The sequence below is a fragment of the Cariama cristata genome, unplaced genomic scaffold (assembly GCF_000690535.1).
Source record: "Cariama cristata isolate BGI_N322 unplaced genomic scaffold, ASM69053v1 scaffold1214, whole genome shotgun sequence".
Classification (NCBI taxonomy): Eukaryota; Metazoa; Chordata; class Aves; order Cariamiformes; family Cariamidae; genus Cariama; species Cariama cristata.
In genome coordinates this window covers 29996-49982 of record NW_009612143.1, presented here as the reverse complement: position 1 = coordinate 49982, position 19987 = coordinate 29996, and the positions used below count along the sequence as shown (strand labels likewise).

At 34.9% G+C, this 19987-nt stretch overlaps 1 protein-coding gene across 1 annotated transcript in view; it reads right to left on the bottom strand.

Moving 5' to 3' along the window:
• LOC104160376 (potassium channel subfamily T member 2-like) overlaps positions 1-14965 on the bottom strand; it is a gene marked incomplete at its 5' end in the record, with an annotated part of 47947 nt that extends 32982 nt beyond the window's left edge. Inside the window, 4 exons of the mRNA XM_009698483.1 lie at positions 1642-1701; positions 3699-3747; positions 7620-7713; positions 14886-14965. Coding sequence (XP_009696785.1) covers positions 1642-1701; positions 3699-3747; positions 7620-7713; positions 14886-14965 — 283 coding nt within the window. The remainder of the gene's footprint in view (positions 1-1641; positions 1702-3698; positions 3748-7619; positions 7714-14885) is intronic.
• Between the last annotated feature and the right edge of the window lie 5022 nt (positions 14966-19987).

Below are 19987 nucleotides of genomic sequence, written 5' to 3'. Positions count from 1 at the left end.
GGTTATTTGTGAAATCCTAACAGTGTGCACACAAATACAAACACAATCATCTTTTTCTTGTTGTTTTCTTCCTGGCTCGTTCTCTGACTTGTGTCTAAATTGCAAAAGCTTTGGAAATGTTGGCACGAAATAAGTAATCTGTCACAGATTTACATGAACCAAGGCTCCTTCGATCATCCTGGCTGTGCAGAAAGGCCTTACAGTGAGCGAAATAACAGCCACCTTGGCTTCCCAAGAGTGGTGTAAAACTCTGGTAAATGGCTCTATCATGACATTTCCAGGTTGTAACTAAGAGGACAGAACCAGATGGAAGGCAGTGTTTGCATCAGGTGGATTGCCAAAGTGTATTTCAGTACTATTATTCTTCCTTACGTTATTCTTATTCCCTTATGGGGAGTGGAAATATGGCCATCATAAAATTGCCTCAACTTCTGTGACAGATATATGCAGCAAATCAGGATAGTAGAGTTTTACACCCATTGCACAGTAATAAGTAACTTCTCATGGGACCTGACTTGCCAATATTTCTCTCATCTTCTGTAGTCACTGAAACTGACGCAGACCACAGGCTGGACGGATAGGGATAATATGCTGTCCAAAAAAACTCAAGAACAGTACAAATCATGATTGCTTTTTGCTGTTTTGGCACTAGATCTATTAATTTTGGATTGTTTCTCCTTATAATTGATTTGCATTTTTAACCCCCAACACCTAAATAGTATATGCTAGAAGGATTAATAATTTTTAGACAGTAGACAGTTTTAAGCCTCAGCATTATTGGGTGCTAAGGAAAACATTTATACCATAATCATTTGATAAGCACACTGAAGTACAACTTTCTAACTTCAGTTGTGGCTCTGATAGCTACTGAATGTCAGTAATTCAAAAACTAAAAAAAAAATAATTATGCTCCAAGATATTTTCAGCTTTAGAAACCAAGTCTTTTCATATTTAGTTTGATAAATGATTTTAGTATTTTTCTCCTGAAGATACTAAAACCACAGTGTACCTAAAACTCACTAGGATAGCACATAACAAAATGTAATGAAGAAAATGAATAAAAATATTTTAAGGAGAATTCAAATACAAAAATGTATTGTATTCACATCAGATGATTTCAAGGCATTTTGCAAAGATGCTCCAATAGCATCAGAGAGATGGATAATACAAGTATGTAGGTATCCATAAGTTAAAAAAAGGAAAAGTACTGTCTTGGCCTAATTTTTTGGTGTGCAGTTTTAGAGGCCTGAAACTTGAGTTATAGATACTGAGCAGCTACAGCTTTGACATCAATGAGAATTGTGTCCATTGCATTATGGAAACTGTATACTTGAGAAATATGTATCCAAAAATCAAGGTCACTTTTGAGAATGTGTTTTCAAAATACAATGTGCCAGTGGATAATAGAAAAAAATGGAAAACAAATTCCACCCTCTAGATATTAGTGTTTCCTCATAAATTTGGGAAACTTGAACAGAGCTGCCTGTGACAATATGCTGTCCTCTACATGTGTGTTTTTCTCAACTTCCTGCTTGTCCATCCGTGTGGGCACAAATGCAGGCACTTGATTTTTATACTGAAACATTTAACTCAGTTACTTTTTGTCATGATTTATGCCTAAATATGACTAAAAGTACTTACCTTGTAGCTTAGATAACTCAGCAGCAGAGTTTCAAAGAGACTTATTAAAGCCACAGAAACCTTAAGTGATAAAATATGTGTATTAATACTGGCTTCTAAAGAATATATCACATTAAGCATTACAATGAAAAGTAAAAGGTAATAAAAAACAGCTTTTCCATGTATCCTCTGAAACCATCTCAGCTAACAGCCTTTAGCATGAAGCTTAAATATTGTTATTTTTCTGACTAAAGCATAGGCTGTGACTTGAGTCTCATTGCTCTTTTCCAAGTATAACACTCGAGAGAGCCTGCAGGGTGGCCCTTCCATGGTTTTTACAGAGTTCCATACACAGTGTGCCAGATTGTTTCTCAAGTTTCAGCTGTATATTCCTAAAAGGTACTGAGATCTTTCCACAAGAGAGAAAGACAGAGAAGGAGGAAGCTGTAAATAATGGAAGCTGGTCAGCTTTTTACTTTTCCGTAAAGATGTTATGAATGTGTGGAAAAACCAACACTTTTCTTGCTGCGTATAATTCAGAAAGTTGAAAACAACAAAAAACTATACAGATGAATCATTATTGATTTTAATATTTAAATGCAACTGAGCTCAACTTATCAGCCTTCACTTAGATTATGTAATTTGGAAATATTTAAATAGTCAAATATCAAAACAGTAAAAAAATTACTTAAAACTTTATCTATATTAAATAACCACAAAACTTACTTAAATCCTTTGCATAGCAAATATTTGTATTTTAATGTATATTGTGGGAATATTACATCAAAAAGATGTACAAATTCAGCTGGAGCCTGAAGTCAAACAAGCCTCAGGATTTCTAATTTTAAACTAATGCTCACTACTGCTGAAAACTCACAAGACTGTACTATTTGCACTCACAATATCATTATCTAGAATTAAAAAAGATGCTATGAATTGGAAAATTATTAAAATATGTGTCCTGGTTTGGCTGGGGAGGGAGGGGTTAATAGTGTCTGCTACCCATTTTAAGAGTTGGCCTAGCCTTAAATGGTGTCAATATGCAATAAAATATTATATCAGTTTCTCTAAATAAGTATTACTGTTTTATATAAACTCAGGTTGTATCTCAAATGAAAATAAACCTTTGTTTGCAACTACTGTATATATATCCTACTGTGAATGCATGTGTATATACACATGCATACGCATATGTATAAATTCCTATGTTTATCAAATAAACTTAATAGAATAAGACTGTAACCATAAGCAAATAAATCTGTCAGTATTTTTTAATTAAATTGAATGCAATAATCTGAATGTCTAGGTCAAAATTTATTCAAACAGTGCATACTTTAAGCAAAGAATTGAAAAGTATTTTCATCAAGAGATTCTTCCCTTAGTAAAACTGTGTATAATGTAAAGGTACAAACCATTGTAATGGCATTGCACTAAGCATGGCACAAGAATATAATGGTATAACCATTCTGGAAGCTTAAGGAATTCTTAGTAGAAAAACACATTTCACAGGGAGAATTCCCACAGCACTGTCTACGAGTAAGAAGTGTTCCTAAAATGAGGCAGCTCCAGGACACTGAGGATTGAACCACAAACTTCAAAAGATCTCCAAGCCCCACAGAGCACTGATGTAGTACATCTTTTGTGATGTACTCCTCTAAACATGTAGGCTTCTATATTATGAAGTAACTTTAGCTTTTTAGTGTATTTAACGAGAAAGCCCATGAAACATGTCAAAAACTAGTCAAAAGCAATTACGAAATTTAAACTCATCATCAGAGCAAACAGTGACTACTTGACCTAACAGAACTTGCTAATTCTAAGCGAAAAGGCTATCTAATTCTACAATATTTTGTTATAAACTTTAATACTTTACAAATATATTGTAAAGCCATATAAATTCAAATCAGTGAGCTCAGATCAGATGATGTTTACTTTATGCTTTTGTTGCCCTTGGTCATCAGGTAGATTTCTTTGTTAATATCTTTTCCGAGTATCCTTTAACATCACTAAAATGCTATAGATCAATATTTTCTACAAGTATTAAATGGAAATAGTTAGATTGGCCATTTACATATTACCTGTAACCCCCATAAAGGCAAGCTTCGATTCACCCAAATAATAGGAGACCTGTTCATTATAATAAGAAAATAAATATTAAATTAACAAAAATCTGGTTAATGTTTTGAACAAAATCAAGAGAAAAAAATTGTATATGTGAATGGAAATTTGAGCAGCTTTATTTTTAGAAAAAATACTCAGTAACAAAAACTTTCAATCAGTAGTTATCTACTGAGTATTGACATTGCTTGTATTTCTAATCCAGAGCCAATCACTGAGTTCCCATGAGAGTAATCCAACACCTAGTGACACCAAAATCTTTTATTGGGTTCAGTGGCTGCTAGTTCATCCCCTATGATTCCAGAAAGAACAAATCAATTTGTGCTTTTGATTCTAGAGATGCAGAGGAATAACTTTTTGTGGTAGGAAAAAGAAACTTGACAATTCTTTTGTGTGAACTTTTTGCTATCTGGGTAACAATATAAATGGTATCTAACTCATAGGGGATGTCACATCTTGGAAAAATCTCATATTGTCTTAGTATTTACTAAACTCAATGATAATAGGCACTTGATACAGTACTACTGGAATCTGGCACCCTTAGTGCCACAATAGTTTACTGTTAGTCGTTTACTGCTACTCATAAGTGTTTTATAAACAAGGGCATCTATTTTTCTTCAGCAAGGTATAAGCATTGATAGAATTCAGATCTTATAAGAGCATTCAATCCAGCAGTTCACTTAGGCAATCAGGAAACAATTACAATATTAAAGGCAGTTTTGAATATTCAGTAACATGGAAGTAATTGCTTAAGAGTTATGGAAACATGACTACTATATGTTAAAATGTTTCCAGATGGAAATGACTTGTCTTCCTGCTTCCCTCCCCTTCTCACCATTATGTGGACTTTTGGTTTGCTTTTTTAAATTAGGAACTCACCAATCAATCGTTCCAGGTGTGTAGTTTTGATTGGAACAACTCCTGTTTAATTCCTTACTGATAGATGTCATCCCATCCATGCAAAGTCCATTTTCATTAGCAGATGTATATGGGAACACGATCATAAAAGCATATGGGAGGAACGGGATATTAATTACATTAATAAGTGTGCTATAAAATGCATGCAATAGTTTGAAACCCTAGATTATGCATATAGACGTTTTTAAAAGTAAAATAGCTTTTAGAAAGCAGTTCTCTCTGTGTTCTGTATCTGTAGATAAAGGACCATGAAGCATTTCAGGTTACATTTTTTGAGAGATTTATTTTCAAACATGTTCCAATTTAAAACGAAAACAACTGAAACTACACTTTGAAAAGCTGAACTAAGTACACAATAAATACTGAAGATCAAGAGATACTAGAAATCCTATCACATGGATAGGCTCAGACAGAAAGAGCACATATATCTGCCATACTCTCAACAGGAAAGATTGCATCAACCTACACCTTATATCCTCTTGCAAGGATGTCAGGAGGGCTGGAGATTCATGCAGCAGTAATTCAAGTAAGAAACTGGTGACATCTATGTAAAAAAATAGCTGCTATGGACATGTGATGCTATCTTGCCTTAAATTACTGGCACAAATCCTCCCTTCAAGCGGTCATGTAAGGATGTGGTAATATCTATTTGTGTAAATGATGAAAAATACCCTTGTTTATTCTTGGCAAGCAAGGTCAGTAGAAAAGGATTTGAAGACCACAGGTTAGTAATAGCTGTATTTTTACCGACTATGAGTGGGGCAAGTGCTAAATTGTATCCATTAATAAGGATGCTTTATGTCTTAAGCTCTTCCCAGTACATCCGCAGTGCCTGAAGGAGTAAATGAAAGATACTAACTTGTGCAGGCATTTCTGAAAAACAGGAAATAAATCTGCAGGGGACTCTGTGATGAAAAGTATTCCTCCCAGAACTGTCACTTTAAAAACAATCAGGTGATAATGTCTTCTCTGGCCATGCTCACAGCACACTGAGTAGTTTCTTTCATCAGGCTGTGACAAAGAATCTAGAAAGGATTTTTCTTCCTAACACCACATTTGTAAGAATGCATTACAGCAGTAGTTTAGGTATCAAGCCCTCAGGATCTCTATGGGTAAAATCCTTGACATTAATGGGGTACCATGTGGGCACAGGGCTAGTTTGTCTGGCATAGATTCTAAGACTGGGGTCTTTGTAAGCATGCAGAAGTGACTTATCTGAAACTTCTGAGCCAGACAAATGTTATACAGACATAGAACAAACTAACTAGGCTCTTAAATGTACCACAACACAAGGGAAAAATATATATAGAAAATACAAATACACTCTCTGGCTGGTGAATTGTTAAACATTTAGACTGCAGGAACGAACATGTCAGGAAAGGTCTGCAGAATTAAGCAATCTACAAGATTCAAAAAAATCTTTGCATATGAATACAAAAGTATTGAAGTATACCTGTGGCAGAAGTACTGATGTTCTAATCTGTTCTGCATACCCACACATAACCTTGCAGTATAATATGCTCATTTGGGCTCACTAGAGTTCTCATAACAAAACAATATCAGCTGCTTCTTCATGCCAGAAACTATCATTAGCTGTAAAATTTCAGGTCACTGAGTTGCTGTGCTACTATGTCTAAATTTCTAAGGATGGATTTTCTCTTCTCCATCACTGTTCAAGGTTTTGCAAAATCTTTACTGCTTGTTTCCTCCCTACACATTGTTTCTCCTTGAAGAGACATTCTAAGAGACATGTGGAGTCAAAAAATCTTTTTTTGCAGTTCTTGCTTTTCCAGGGAATTCTTTTTTGGCCCTTTTTCAGATGCTCTAATTTGTTACAATAAATTTTGACCAAAAAAAATTCTCAAATGCATCTTCTGTACTTCCCATTCACACATCTTTCTCTCATGCACTGCTGAGTAAAGCTGATATTCTTTAACTCACTTTGCTTTGGATTTGATTCTTGTAAAATATAGTACTTCTCCTGTGCACTACCTTTTTTATAGTATTACTCTTATTAGATTTAACTGATTTTCAAATATTAAAATTAGAAGTTATACTTTGTCCTTTGCCTACCATTACGTGAAGAGTGTTAGTTCTAACATCCTAAGCTTAGTATTTTCATCTGTGCTTTGTTTCTTTCAGTATTTAAGCCCAACAGAATCAAATCAAGTGAAAGCAAGTAAGGTAATAAAATGTGGTGCTTATTAGCATTTAGAATTGAGAAGATTCAGTATATCCAGGATAGAAATACAACTGAAGTATAGGATTGAATAAATTATAAATATAATTTCTTCTACAATTGGTGGTTGATTGTAAAACTTAAAAAAAAAAAAGCAGAGAGTACCCAGTGACCCATATAGAATACCATACTGATAATTGTAAGTGTGAAAAATCATGCATTATGACCATAGATCACCACAAGTACAGAATGTACTTTTCGTCTCACTCTCTTCTAAGTCTTTAGAGAAAGCAGAGAGCTAGAAAATTATCATCAATGTCATCTGCATGAAAGCTGAGTTTCATGTATTTGTCTGTTTGTTTCTGGGATCTGGGGTTTTAAGTAAAATTATTTAAGTAAAATCCTAAAATTATTGTTGCATAAACTGGCAATCAGATATTTGCAAATATTTTTATAAATTTAAACATAAATATGATACATAGAAATGTTATGTAATAATACAACTAAAAGATATAATTTTGCACAACTATATCTGATGCACAGTATCTGAGCAAAGAGCTAGGATTATTTTAGCATTTAAAATGAAAAAAGAGTATTGTTATTTTAGTTCTTATTTCCATTCACAATGTGAGACTAGCTTTATAATTCTTTCAAAACATCTGTAAGACATAAACCCAAATCCTGTTGATAGAATATCAAACATTTATTCATTAAATTAATTTATTTCTTATAAGTTAAACAGTGCTTTGAGAGCAGAAATAATGAAAAAAAAAAAAAGCATTACCATCCTTGTGTAGGATCATCCAGGAGCACACGAATTATATATAAGAAACAGCTTAGTAGCTTGAGAGAAAAATTGAACAATCGTATTCTCAGACCTATTTTAAAAAGAAAATACAGAAATAAATTCAGGTTCTTTACAGTTTCATCCACTTTCAAGGTACAACTAAAAGGAACTAGAATAGCCATGCTGCAACAGAACAAAGTTCGATCTAGCCAGTAACCTGTCCCTGATATGGGAGATTAGCGTATCATATAGAAGAACATAAGAATAAGCCTGTCAAATACACATATAATACACCTTTCCAGCTTTCAGAAATCTCTGGGTTAAGGCTCAGTCTGTTTTAATGTAAAGAACTACTCAGACATTTGTTTGAAAGCTATTCTCTGCCATTTGTCTTTTGTGATGCCATTCTTTGTGTCTTTTGTAGTTTTACAAATCCAGTTTCTTGAAACAGGAACAAGAACTACATATGGTATTTGAGATGCAAGATACAGCGACATGAAGAAGACATGCTTTCAACCATAGGCAGAGGATATACAATGGGAAGTATTTGAATATTAATATCTGAAAGTCTTCATGCAGTAGCTTCTCATACAGAATATATTAATACTATCCCAACTTATAAAATATTAAACTGTAGTTATTTCACATTAAAGATGCATAATTATGTGTCCAAGAATCAGGATATCTGAAAGTCATGCTGAATGCACAACTGAACTGAGTCAACAACTTTTTCTACAGACCATGCAAATATTGAAATGTTCTAGCTGGAAGGATATATCACAAATACTATCACAAAATAATACAGTATTTCCCACAAACATAGGTCTACTGCACAAAGACAGGATTCCTTCAAAGGGATCCACACAGACACTTGCTTCTATCACATGGACAATTTATTTCCGTGCTAATTGTAGCTCAGCTGTATTTTAATCAGAATTTGCAGTTATTAGAGCATTAGAGTTTAAGTTTTCAGTCTCGTTATTAAATTCAATAGTGTTAAAATTTTGCCAGTGTAAATATTTGTATCTAACTCTTGGGTTTAAATTTTCATTCACTAATTAAGTTGCAACTGTCAGTTGACTAAGGTTAAGTGAGGGAGGTCACTTAAGCATTAATTTTTTTCAGTCCTGTGAACTGAGAGTCCAGTTCTGCATGGCTGAACCCTTCTGTCCAAAGCAGAATACTGCTGACTGACTCTTACACAGATGTGACTTCATTGGCACCTAGTCATACTAAAGATAGTATCTTTTATTGTTGTGTTGCAAATACGTTAGCAGGTCTGCTGAACTCAATATAATTACTTCTGTGGTTTAAAAACTACAGCTTCATTATGCATACCCAAAGCTGTGTGCATACATTCCCTTTTAAGGAAAGAATCATAATTATCTTATGGTAATATCACATACTTTTTGACTTTACTCAGTCCTAAGTTCAAAATGAACACCTTACAGATAAAACTGATAAATCACTTTTTAAATCTACTAGTTCCCCTCCCATTAAAACACAATCTACAGTAAACATGGAAAACCAGAAAATAGATTCTTAAATATTCTACCATGCAATTGCTGAAAGAAATCTTAAGGTTTATTACACAACTCTGCTTACTACTTTTAACTGTGAAGTTGCAGTTATCACATGAGAACTGGATGGACTTTTACAGCATCTTGTTATCTGTAACCTAGGGGTTAAAATCCTGTGGTCCCAACCATGAGAGGTCCCGCAGCTGTTATTGGCAATTAGATTTGTGAACATTAACCTACTGATTCCTTTTTTTATTAGCTACAGACTATTTATTTCCCCAACATGAGTGAAGGGGTTGAGGTAGTATGTGGATTGGGAGGTTGTTGAGGGTAAGTTAGTGGGTGTGTTGTCATGCTATTATTTGATTAGAGGAATTCCAGTACTTTCCTTGGACAATGCTGTGATCTTTGTTGCAGCTTTTTTGAACTGTTGCTGAAGAAAACATGAATTGTTTGTCTGTACTAACCCTTTTGTGAAAGTCTGCTGGAGTATGGATGGTTGCCATAACAACTAGGCTATTACAACAAGAAGAGCAGATAATGTTAGGAAAAAACCAAAACAACAAAGAACAAATTAAAAAAAAACTAATCCCAAACAAACTAAAAAAGCCCACCAGGATATCTTTTCCGTACTAATTGTGTGTTATCTAACTTTCTTAGGTAAGTACAAAAGCCTATTTGTTTGTTCTGGTTTTTAGCTTTGTGAATGTTAATCTTTGTATGAAATACTACTTTTCTGCATTGATAATGGCCTGGTTTCTGATCATCATTTGAAATTATATGTTGGTTTAAATGCCAAAAGAAAATAGTGCTTTTCTGATTAAAAACTACATCAATACAAGGGACCCATGTTCCTGCCTGCTGCCTTAAACTCTTAACTCTCAAATCTTAGTCCTAAAAGATCTAGAACTACTTAAATATTCAAATATTTAAGTTGTATAGATCTGTTTCAGGCTATGCCTAAAAGTGCTTCAGGCTCTGGATATTTCCACAGGAATGGCTGTTTCCCACAGAATATAAGGCAGGATTTTCACACCAGGCATATTTTCATCTAAAGGTTCTAGTTAGCAGAGATACAGAGTGCATATCATGGACTGGGTTATGTGTAAAATAGGGTGACAGGATAGGTCCTGTACCATATGTGATTGGGTCAGTTATTACAATATAAATATGGAAGAACAGGCATCAAGACTATCCTGTTTCAGAAGGTTACCTCTCCTGCTTCTGTATGCCTCAGCCTTTAGAAATAGGATGTGCTGTTGGAGGGAGCATAGTCACCTCTGCTAAAGCTTTAATAATTAGTATATGACTACCAAATAAGTATTCTCTCTGGTCAAAATCTTCTGTAGACTCATAGTTGGGGATGTCACCTGTGAGTTGGAAGAAATGCATTTATTCCACTATCATGAAGATCTAGGATTTCAAATATGGGAAGGAGGGGACAGTCACTAGAGAAGGCATTTAAAATAGGTTTTCATTTATTATGCTCTTACAAAGAAAGCATTTCATATTTCTGTTTGGTTGACTATTTTTTGTCCTCTATCTTACATGTGTTGGTGGATCAACATGGTCTGCTTGACTTAATTTCTTTTTTTTTCATTCACAGACACATTGTTCAAGCAGTAGGGTCACTTGCACAGAGTACCTCTAGGTTTTGACACTGGTGCCTGAAACTTGGTATTCAGCTACATCAATCATACACTGTTATCCAGTTGTGTATTGTTTAATGAGATTGTAATTTGACTGTGTCCATGTAACCATAGTGTTACATCCTTTGTCTTCTTTAAAAGAAGAAATTGAAAACTGTTCAAAATCTGTTTGTTTTGTGAAATAAATATAACTATGTCAAACATTAATGTTTCCTTCTCAGTTTGAGCAAGTATTTGCTTTTTTTTGCAGGCATTTTTAAGTACAGAGTGATACACTATACTTCACCAGTACTGACTGTGACTTTCACTTTTATTATAAATCTTGATGCTTCCCTTACAAGCATTTTCGGAGATTAATCCTCTGATTTAGAGATCTGATCTAAATCAAAGCGAGAGCAACAGAGATAGCAGCTGAAAACTTTATGATCACCTTCCATTATTCCTTTCTCATAAGTCTCTAATATATTTTGGGTTTTCAGCAAAATCATCTCAGTAGCAGTTTGCTTTAGGAGTTGGATTAAAATATGCTGTTAAAAATATATATCCCAGTGATGGTTATCTTTTATTCCCTCTCTACTGAATCGAAACGTCCCTTATTTTTTTTTCCCCTTGAGACTTATTTTAGGTTGTGATAATGCAGTGTGTGATCTTGGCAAATAGAAGCAAGTCATACCAATACATCATCTTTTTCTCTCTTTTTTAAATTTTTCTTTTTATTTGGCTGGCTGACACCTCTGTAAAATGCTTTTCATGCATTGGTTGAACTTTCATTTGCTTGCATCATCTTTAGTATGTGAAGGAAAGTTTTCAGTGCTCTCACTGAACGCTGACTAAGATCTAAAGAGCAATTTCTTTATTTATCAACTCCCTGACACCTCTGGGCAACAGAATCCTCCCATTTCAAAGGAGTATTCAATGAGTACACTTGAATGAGTGGCAGGTTACTACCTCAGCAGCAGGTTTTTGAAGATTGTATTTTAGAGGGTTCCGCTTGTGAGTGTTTGGACAAGAACCAAGATCTGCATAAGCGGAGTGAGTTTTTGACTAAACTTACTGATTCTGAACACTTTGGTTTGAGGAAACTTTTTTGTTCATTCAGTACAGTAATAATTTTGCTGTATTTCCTGTTTGTTTCTCCTGAAAATTGCCTTGTTTAATGTCTAATTGTTGATTAAGCTTCTTGTATCATGAGAACCAGTAGCAGGGCTTGGGTAACCTGTGGGATTCTAGTGGGAAATGGCATGCCCATGCCATATGCTGCTGTAAGTACAGTAAGCACCCTCATTCTCCAACTTACTTTCCATGAACTAGCTGTGTAATTCAACAATAGAAAAAACATATCTCATCTATTAGAGTTTTCTTTGGAGTCCTCTCAGGAAAAGAAGGTGCCCATAATGACAGCATCTCTACTAGCTGTCTCCTGGAAAAAGTTATTACTATGTTTTCATTTGTTAATCAAAACCACATTATGCTTCTACAAAATTTACCTAATTCTGTATGGCATCACTGTGTAGGAGAATTCAGCAGAATCTGGATTTTTTCCAGCAATCATTAAGCAAGCCAAGCAGGAAAATTCTTGTTCTACTTGCCTACAGCATGAACCCATTTCCAATAGGATGAATTAACAGTTGTTTCCCACTCTCTTATTGTGAAGAAACTTCCACATCATTCCTCTCTTTTGGGCCCATAATAATACTTACCCAATCATAACCTAATAGAGATGTCCCAGTACAGTAACTTACGACAATTCTCTTAATGTGCTTAGTGAGAAGGGTATGCAGTTGACAAAGGAATGGCCATGAATTTGTACTAATTAACTTCTGGTTTAATTTTTGTGCTGATGATTGTAAATGTATCTATTTTTAGATGTACAGAGTCTGCAGTTCTGCCATCAAAATATGTATTTCTATATAGGTAGTTTTCAATCTTGTTAAGATCTAAGTAGGGAAAAAAAAAATCTGTCATATCTCAAGCAAGAAGGTACTATTCAAACCTTCCTATCTTATCAGTGAAAGCAGATTTACAGTGAGTTGGGTCATAACTTTATAAATGTTCTTAGTAAGTGAACAAGAGTGTGTCAAACCCCTATTTTCTGGACTAGATCAGGAACAAAAATTCTATTTATTGCTTACAGCTTCCCACACTGCCTTTCTAGCCAGGAGTAATAGCCTTTCCTAGTTTAGGATGCTTTTTCTGTTTTGTCTCTTACTTCATTACACACTGTATCAACAATGACAGAAGTCAAAGGCTATAAAGATATTAAATACTTAGACATGTAAAGTCACAGGGAGAAAAGTAGAAGAAAACTAAAACCATTTGAGAACTTGTAGTGCAATTAATTACATTTAAAATGCAACCTCTGGAGGTCATTTTGTCCAACTCCTCTGTTCAAGTAGGGCCACCTAGGGCTTGTTGCCCAGGATCATGTCTAGACCGTTTTTTTAATATCTCTATGAAGGGAGACTCCACATCCTACATGCAAAAATTCATCCTTCGCAACACAGTTACATATGTAAACATAAAACGGAGTATGAGACTGGTCTTCACGCATCTGCTTTCTTTGTTCTACTCATACTTAGTTTTTGTATGCGTTCTCTTCCTATTAGCCAAAATGCAGTGAGAGCTCTAAAGTGTGCTAACACAGAATAAGAAACTGATTTCAAATAAAAATCTTCATTAGTAAATAAATTTACCAACTAAATCTAGTTAAATGTATTAATGTGAAAAAATCTGTCCCATCTGAAATTTAGAAAAGAAGATACTCTGAAGGCTACCCACATCATTTACCAGCAGAGATAATCCTCTGTTTTCTATGCTATTTAGGCACCTGAATTAGGATGAATTTTGTTAAAGCTTTGTTAAAACTGATTGTCCAGCTAGAAACCAGCAAATAATTCCAAAGCCCAAATTGAAAATACCAGTTATTCACAGTACAGTGCCTTTTTTTTTTTTTTTTTTTGGGGGGGGGGTGAAGCTTAGGGGAATATTTTGCTTGTCACACTTCAAAAGTTAGAGAAGCTTAGCCAATAAAAAGGTCATGTTCTGTGAGGTAAAACTAGTATTTAATAAATACTAGCTCTTACAGATAGAAGATCTTATGGTATGTCTTATTTTTAAAAACTTGATCTAGCTTCCCAAATTTTGTTTGTCTGGGGTTTTTTTAGATTGGGACACCAAAAAAGTAAAGTTTGTTCTTTTCTCCTTTCTGTCCTTTCCCAGACATAAAGCCATGGAACCATCTTAGCTGTATTAAAAGGCCAAAATGTATTCTTTATAGTCTAAAAGCTTTATGGATAAAGCTATTGTAATTTTAGCTCTTTACAGGTGTAGGGCAAATGGAGGTAAATTCAGTCCTGCTACACAGAGAAAATTGAGTTCAATTACTGGTCTTCTCAGCTATGAACTCCACTGGTCTAATCAAAATTTGATGATATACTATGCTTCCATCCCCTTGGACCAGCTGCATGGATGTATAGAAAAAGATTAATATCTTAGTTCCTCCACCTTATTCTCTTCTATGATGGCCTATGAATTTAAGTGCATATGTCAATGAAGTTATAGTTAAATCAGACTAAAGACAAGGACTACATTTCTGAGGTACCACATTCAGGAGAAGGAAGTTTGTCCTCCCCATTAGTTTACTTTCCAAATAGTTGTCTTTTTTTTTTTTTTTAGTACAGATCAAGTTTGAAATTTATTTAGGAATACTTAATAAGATTGAACACTTCAAAAAGCTACGTACTTCTGTAGCTCTTTTCCTCCAACATCTTAAAGGCTCTTTGCTTTCCTAGAAATAAAGTCATGACTTGTCAATGAGCATTGCAATATCAGATCCATGCAAATTAGTCAACTTGATCATGATACAGAAATAAAATTGCATCACTAATTATTTGATCCTACAAAATAAGTATGTTGTTCTTAAGTTCAAATAATACTATCTGAATTTGTTTTAGATATTATGTTAAACTGACTCCTCGATAGGATAAAATTTTAGCTCAGAAGAAAATTAATGGTAACTTTGTTGCCTTCAGTGGAATTGGATTCTATTCAAAGTATCACAATAATGCTTAACAGAAATTAATCCAACTGCTTACTTGATCTTTGGTTTTTGATGAAGAAGAGCTTTAGCCTCTCTTTAAATGTGTTTTCATTCATATAGAATTCAACTTGCACCCTGAAATATAAAAGGAAGTATTAGAATTGACTATGAAAGAGAATAAATTATTTTTTCAAAATAATTTCTCTCATCATATGTTCTTTATATATAACTGGAGGAACATACAGAGTGTGTTCAGCCAAAAGCTCACTTGGATTTGAATGACTAATGTTGAAAGATTAAAAAACAGAACAGAACCAAAAAAACCCCAACAAGCCAAAAAACTTACTTAGTTTATTCCCTTTACATGCAGATTCATTTTCATATTACTTGGACATCTTGCACTGCAAAATCAGAAGCATCTATGTTTTTGGTGTTTTCATTGGAAGCCTATTCTCATATCTGCATCTTTGTAAGGAAGATTTCCTTGATGTTCAGGTTAAACCTTCCATATCAGTTTAACTCCCTTCCCGTAAAATTAACATTTTAATGATTCTTCTTTTTTTCTATCTTGTTCATATATCTGTTAAGCATTCATGTCTCAGTTAAGTGTTCACTTGGTTTTGATCACCTTTAATCAAATGCTTGCGCACCAAACAAACCACCTTCTGAACTTCGCTTTTGTCACAATGAAATACTGAGAACTGAAAGCAAAATTATGTTGCAATCATACAATATTGTACAGAAAATAACTCCTCTTACTGATTATATTAAAACAACAATAACATCTTGTTTTCCTCCCTTCCCCCCAAACTTGCCAGGATGTGTTTCATGTTTCTGTGCCTCTGTTCAGTCCCAGTACAACCAATGCAATAGTTCTACAGACTAGAAGAGATGAACTGTTGCAGGGGCTGGCAAGGGGAAAAGAAGGTGTCCATTAGTTGTATAGAAAAACTTAGGCCATTCTAGAGTTGTGGAGCTGCACTGCTTGCTGTAGGATGAAGGCAGCATTAGTTTCACTTCCGCTGAAGTCCCTGCTCTATCCAACTGACAATCTCCTTCTCCAATCCCAGTTCTCCTCCAGCAATGAATTACTTTACCTCAGCACAATTTCTGTGACTTCTCAGAAGAACTGACTTGATCTTAGGCATACTTGACCTTCATTTGAGCATTTCTTTTCAGCAATCTTTCTTTCATCAAACAACTATACTTCAATTACTTGTTCTTATATGTACTGTCATATTTTTCAAGCAGGATCCTGACTTTAATTTTTCCCTTCTTGCATGTGAAGCCTTTGGTGAAAAAATTTTTGTATAATCTACTGTTACATATAGTCTCTCTTCCCCTCAAATATTTGTCTAATACAGTATATTTCTGTACACTTATGGAATTGGAAGATTATTTAGTTATGGGCCCAGAATGGATGGCATCTCAAGTAATGTGACTTTTTCATGCTTACTTACTTATTTCCGGAAGTTTAGGTATATAACTTTGTAGGACTGGGTCAGCAAGTCATATAAGGAAGGCTCTCTATGACTCACTTAGAGAGGTCAGTTAATTTTATCTAGTCGCTTAGCTTTGGTGTGGCTTATTGTAGTGTTCCTTGTAGAATTCACAATTACACTGCTTCCTATTCAAAGGAAGCAAAAACATAACCTTATTTTTAAGAATCTATATTGGCACTAAGCTCTGTAACTTATAGAACTTTGCATTTATTTCTGTGTAATGATATGTTTGACACAGCAGTAAAAGCAACTCCTACCCTAGACCAGCTTTTCTGCCCTATCTGGATCTACTCCTTCTGTGGTAAAATCTTTAAGCAGTTGGAACTAAGGAGGAGGAACCCACCTGCCCTCTGCTTTTTAAACTAAGAGTAGCTGCATCTGAGTATTTCAAAGAGCTTAGGTCCAGAGGAATGTTGTAGAAACTCCCACCAAACTAGGGGAAAATCCCATCAGAAGAAGAGCCACTTGTTTCTGGACTTTTATTGAGCTTAAATACAGACAAAGTGTCCTGCCGTTCAAGACTGCAAGAGTCATTGCCATTTACAGAAGTACAATTTAGAAAGCTAGTAACCTTAAGGCAAGTTAAGGAAGCATGTCCAGGGGTTAATTAGTAGGTGAGCAGGTTTGTGGGGCCCTGAGCTCTGCTTCAGTTCTTTTCTGCACGTTTCCCAAGGTACTTACTGCCCTTAATGCAGTGACAGTTTTAGTGGGAAATGCTTCCCATGATTTGGCAGTTGCCACATGCTGAGTGCATATACTTAATCTTCAAGGACATATTTCAGTAGGTAAACAAAGTGGCACAAGCTATTGAAATAAGGGATGTTATTTAAAAGGTGCACAGTATTAGTGATCTTTTTTACACATTTTAAGCTAATCTCTCAGATTTTTTCGCTAAGAAAATTACAGTGTCACTTATCATGAAAGAACAACATATTAACAGTAAGCCATGATTTAATGATAATGAGGAAAGAGGATGTGGGAGCTAATCACCCTCCTATCACTACTATTATGGATTGCTCTGATAGTCTTCTAGCAGCTGTCTACTTTTCTTTTCTTAGCAGCCTGTGCTCACAGCAGACTGGGATTCCACAGTGCAGCAGTTTCCATGGCAAAATGGATTACGAATGCTGCTAATACCACTTCTGTGGCTCAACTCCTCCTTCTCCTTCCCCTGACTTTTTCTAAACTTAAGTAAAACCTGTATTGGCTTTCTACATTTGCAAGAAATGCATTATCATGCATTTATGATCAATGTACACTAAGATGATACTCAGTCTGAGAATTCTCAGAGAATATTTCACTTTGTTTCTTAACGGTTATTACTTATTAAATAAAGCTAAGAATGAATGGCTGAAGGATCCACTGGCAGGGGCAAGGACAGAAACATCCAGATACTGTTCCTTCCCAACCCTTTATTTTTAGGGAGAACACTCATTCTACTTGTACCTTTGTTGTAATCTTTTAATGATTAAAATTTTACCTGAAGTAGTTGCTCTTTTCTGTATTTTTCCCACTATGAAGTGCAAAGTAGAAAAGGAGTATTTTGGGAACGTAACACAAATTCTGATCCTTGCTTGCAATATTAAGATCGTGTAGTAGTAGTAAAGGGCTGGAACAAGCTTTTTCTGGACTTAATTAAGTACAAGTTACTAAGGATGTTTTGAGTGAAATTCATTGCCACGTACTTATATAAAACTTTATTATTCTGTTGCAGGATAAATACTAGTTGGAATTTGATTCCAAGCAAAGGGTTTTGCTATAATAGCACACATGCAATACAGGGTGATAGTATATGTGTATGCAGATCATCTGGCCTATGGAATAGGTTTGGTTTTGTTCTGTATTTCTAGTGTAAGTAATTTAAAAGTGTAGTTCAAACAATTTGTGCTTCATGTTTTTTTTATCTTCCTGTAAAGGACAGTTGTAGTTCAGTCCACCCTGACCAAAAATAAATCAAGCTGAAGGACTAAAACACTATTCCTTGACGATGGTTTCTGGGACAGAAATGTTTGAACATAAGGATTTTGTGTATGCAGTCAGTTAATAGCTTCTGACTCTTTCTGTGGACGTGGTAGGCATTGAATATTCCATGAAAAGCTGCTTTTGGAAGTTAAAGAACAGATCTTATGCTTTACTGACTCTTGCTTCAGTTTTACTGAAAATGTACAGATAAGTGGCTGATATACCTGTGGCAAAACCAACTGAAGTCATGTGATTCCCTTGAAAACACAGTGTAGGGTTTTTTAACCTTCTTCTGAAAATGAAAGACCATTAATAGTGGTCTTCCCTAGTTTAAACCTTAAGATCCCAGATGTCAGCGGAATCTCGCAAACTGTAAGAAGCATCTTGAAGTACACAAAGTACAAGTATACACTGCACTCTTCTAATTCAGTCAAGATGTAATTTGAGTAGTATATTTTAATGTAATACAAATATAACAGGAAAATACTAATTCATGCCAAGGACACTAATGCAAAGCACTTCTCATGACTGTAAATCACTGGGACCAATCTGTCTGCACTCCGGTTACTTAACTAATTTTGTCTGCTTTTTTCCATTGCTATTTACAATGTCATGCTAACTCTATAGCCACATCTTTCTATAGTAACAGTATTACCTTGCACTCTCAAATCTACAAATTTTCTCTCTTTTGTGTTAGAAAATAGCAGATTTGGCAGGAAATAATCCCTTCAAAAATGAAAGCATGAGTTGGATTTCTCACTACATGCGTGCTAAGAGCTGTAAACGTTTATGCTTACTTCTTGACACTGGAATCAAGAAAAGGTGTTAACTGTACAAACGGAGCCAATCTGAAGAAAACTACATCTATTTATTTAAATCCATTTTTATGGAAAGGGACATTTCATGTTTTTCCTACAAAAAGAGCCTTGTAATAAACACATAGAATGTTTTTTATTGGGATTTGCCAATCCAATATATATGAAATGCTGTTAGATTTCAAACCTGAAAGTTTATCATGTAGGGTGTAGGTAAGTGCTTAAAAAGGAAGCATTTGAAGTGCTGAAGTGAACTGCTATTGTCAGAGCTTATTTTATTGCAAAAAAAGGAAATGGGCATTTTTTTTCTTACAGCTTTTAATAAAATATTAGTGTACTTTAATGATGACTGTCTTGGGTAGCAGCTCTCTTTTTGAAGTTTTGCAAGTTCTGAAGTACACAGGACTCTGACTTGTTTAGAGCCTCACAGAGAAATGGTCATTTGACTTTCCAGGGCTGCTTGTTCCATCAGAATCAATATGACAGATCAAGACTGCTTGTTGAATGATACCTCATCATCTTGTGCTGAAGAAAATGGTGGTAAGACCAGTACTTTTCCATTATTGCTTCTTAACTTCGGGAGGCCTTCTATTTGTTTCTGGTAAGAAATCAGTTATCAGTTGCACAGGTCATGATGAACACCGAACAGATAAAGTTCTGAGTCTTTAATTTCTTTTCCATGCTGAAAGACAACACCCCAAAACAAATGGTAGTAATACAGGGAGGCAGGGTGCTTGTTTCCTCCGGCTTATTGGAAAGACAGAAAAGATGCTATTTCTTTTGCTGCTTCCTAATTTGGTAGTCCATTCTTGCAGTGCGAGCATGACACGAAGAGAGTTGTGGAGATCAGGGCCTCAACATTTTTTCTGGGTACTTGA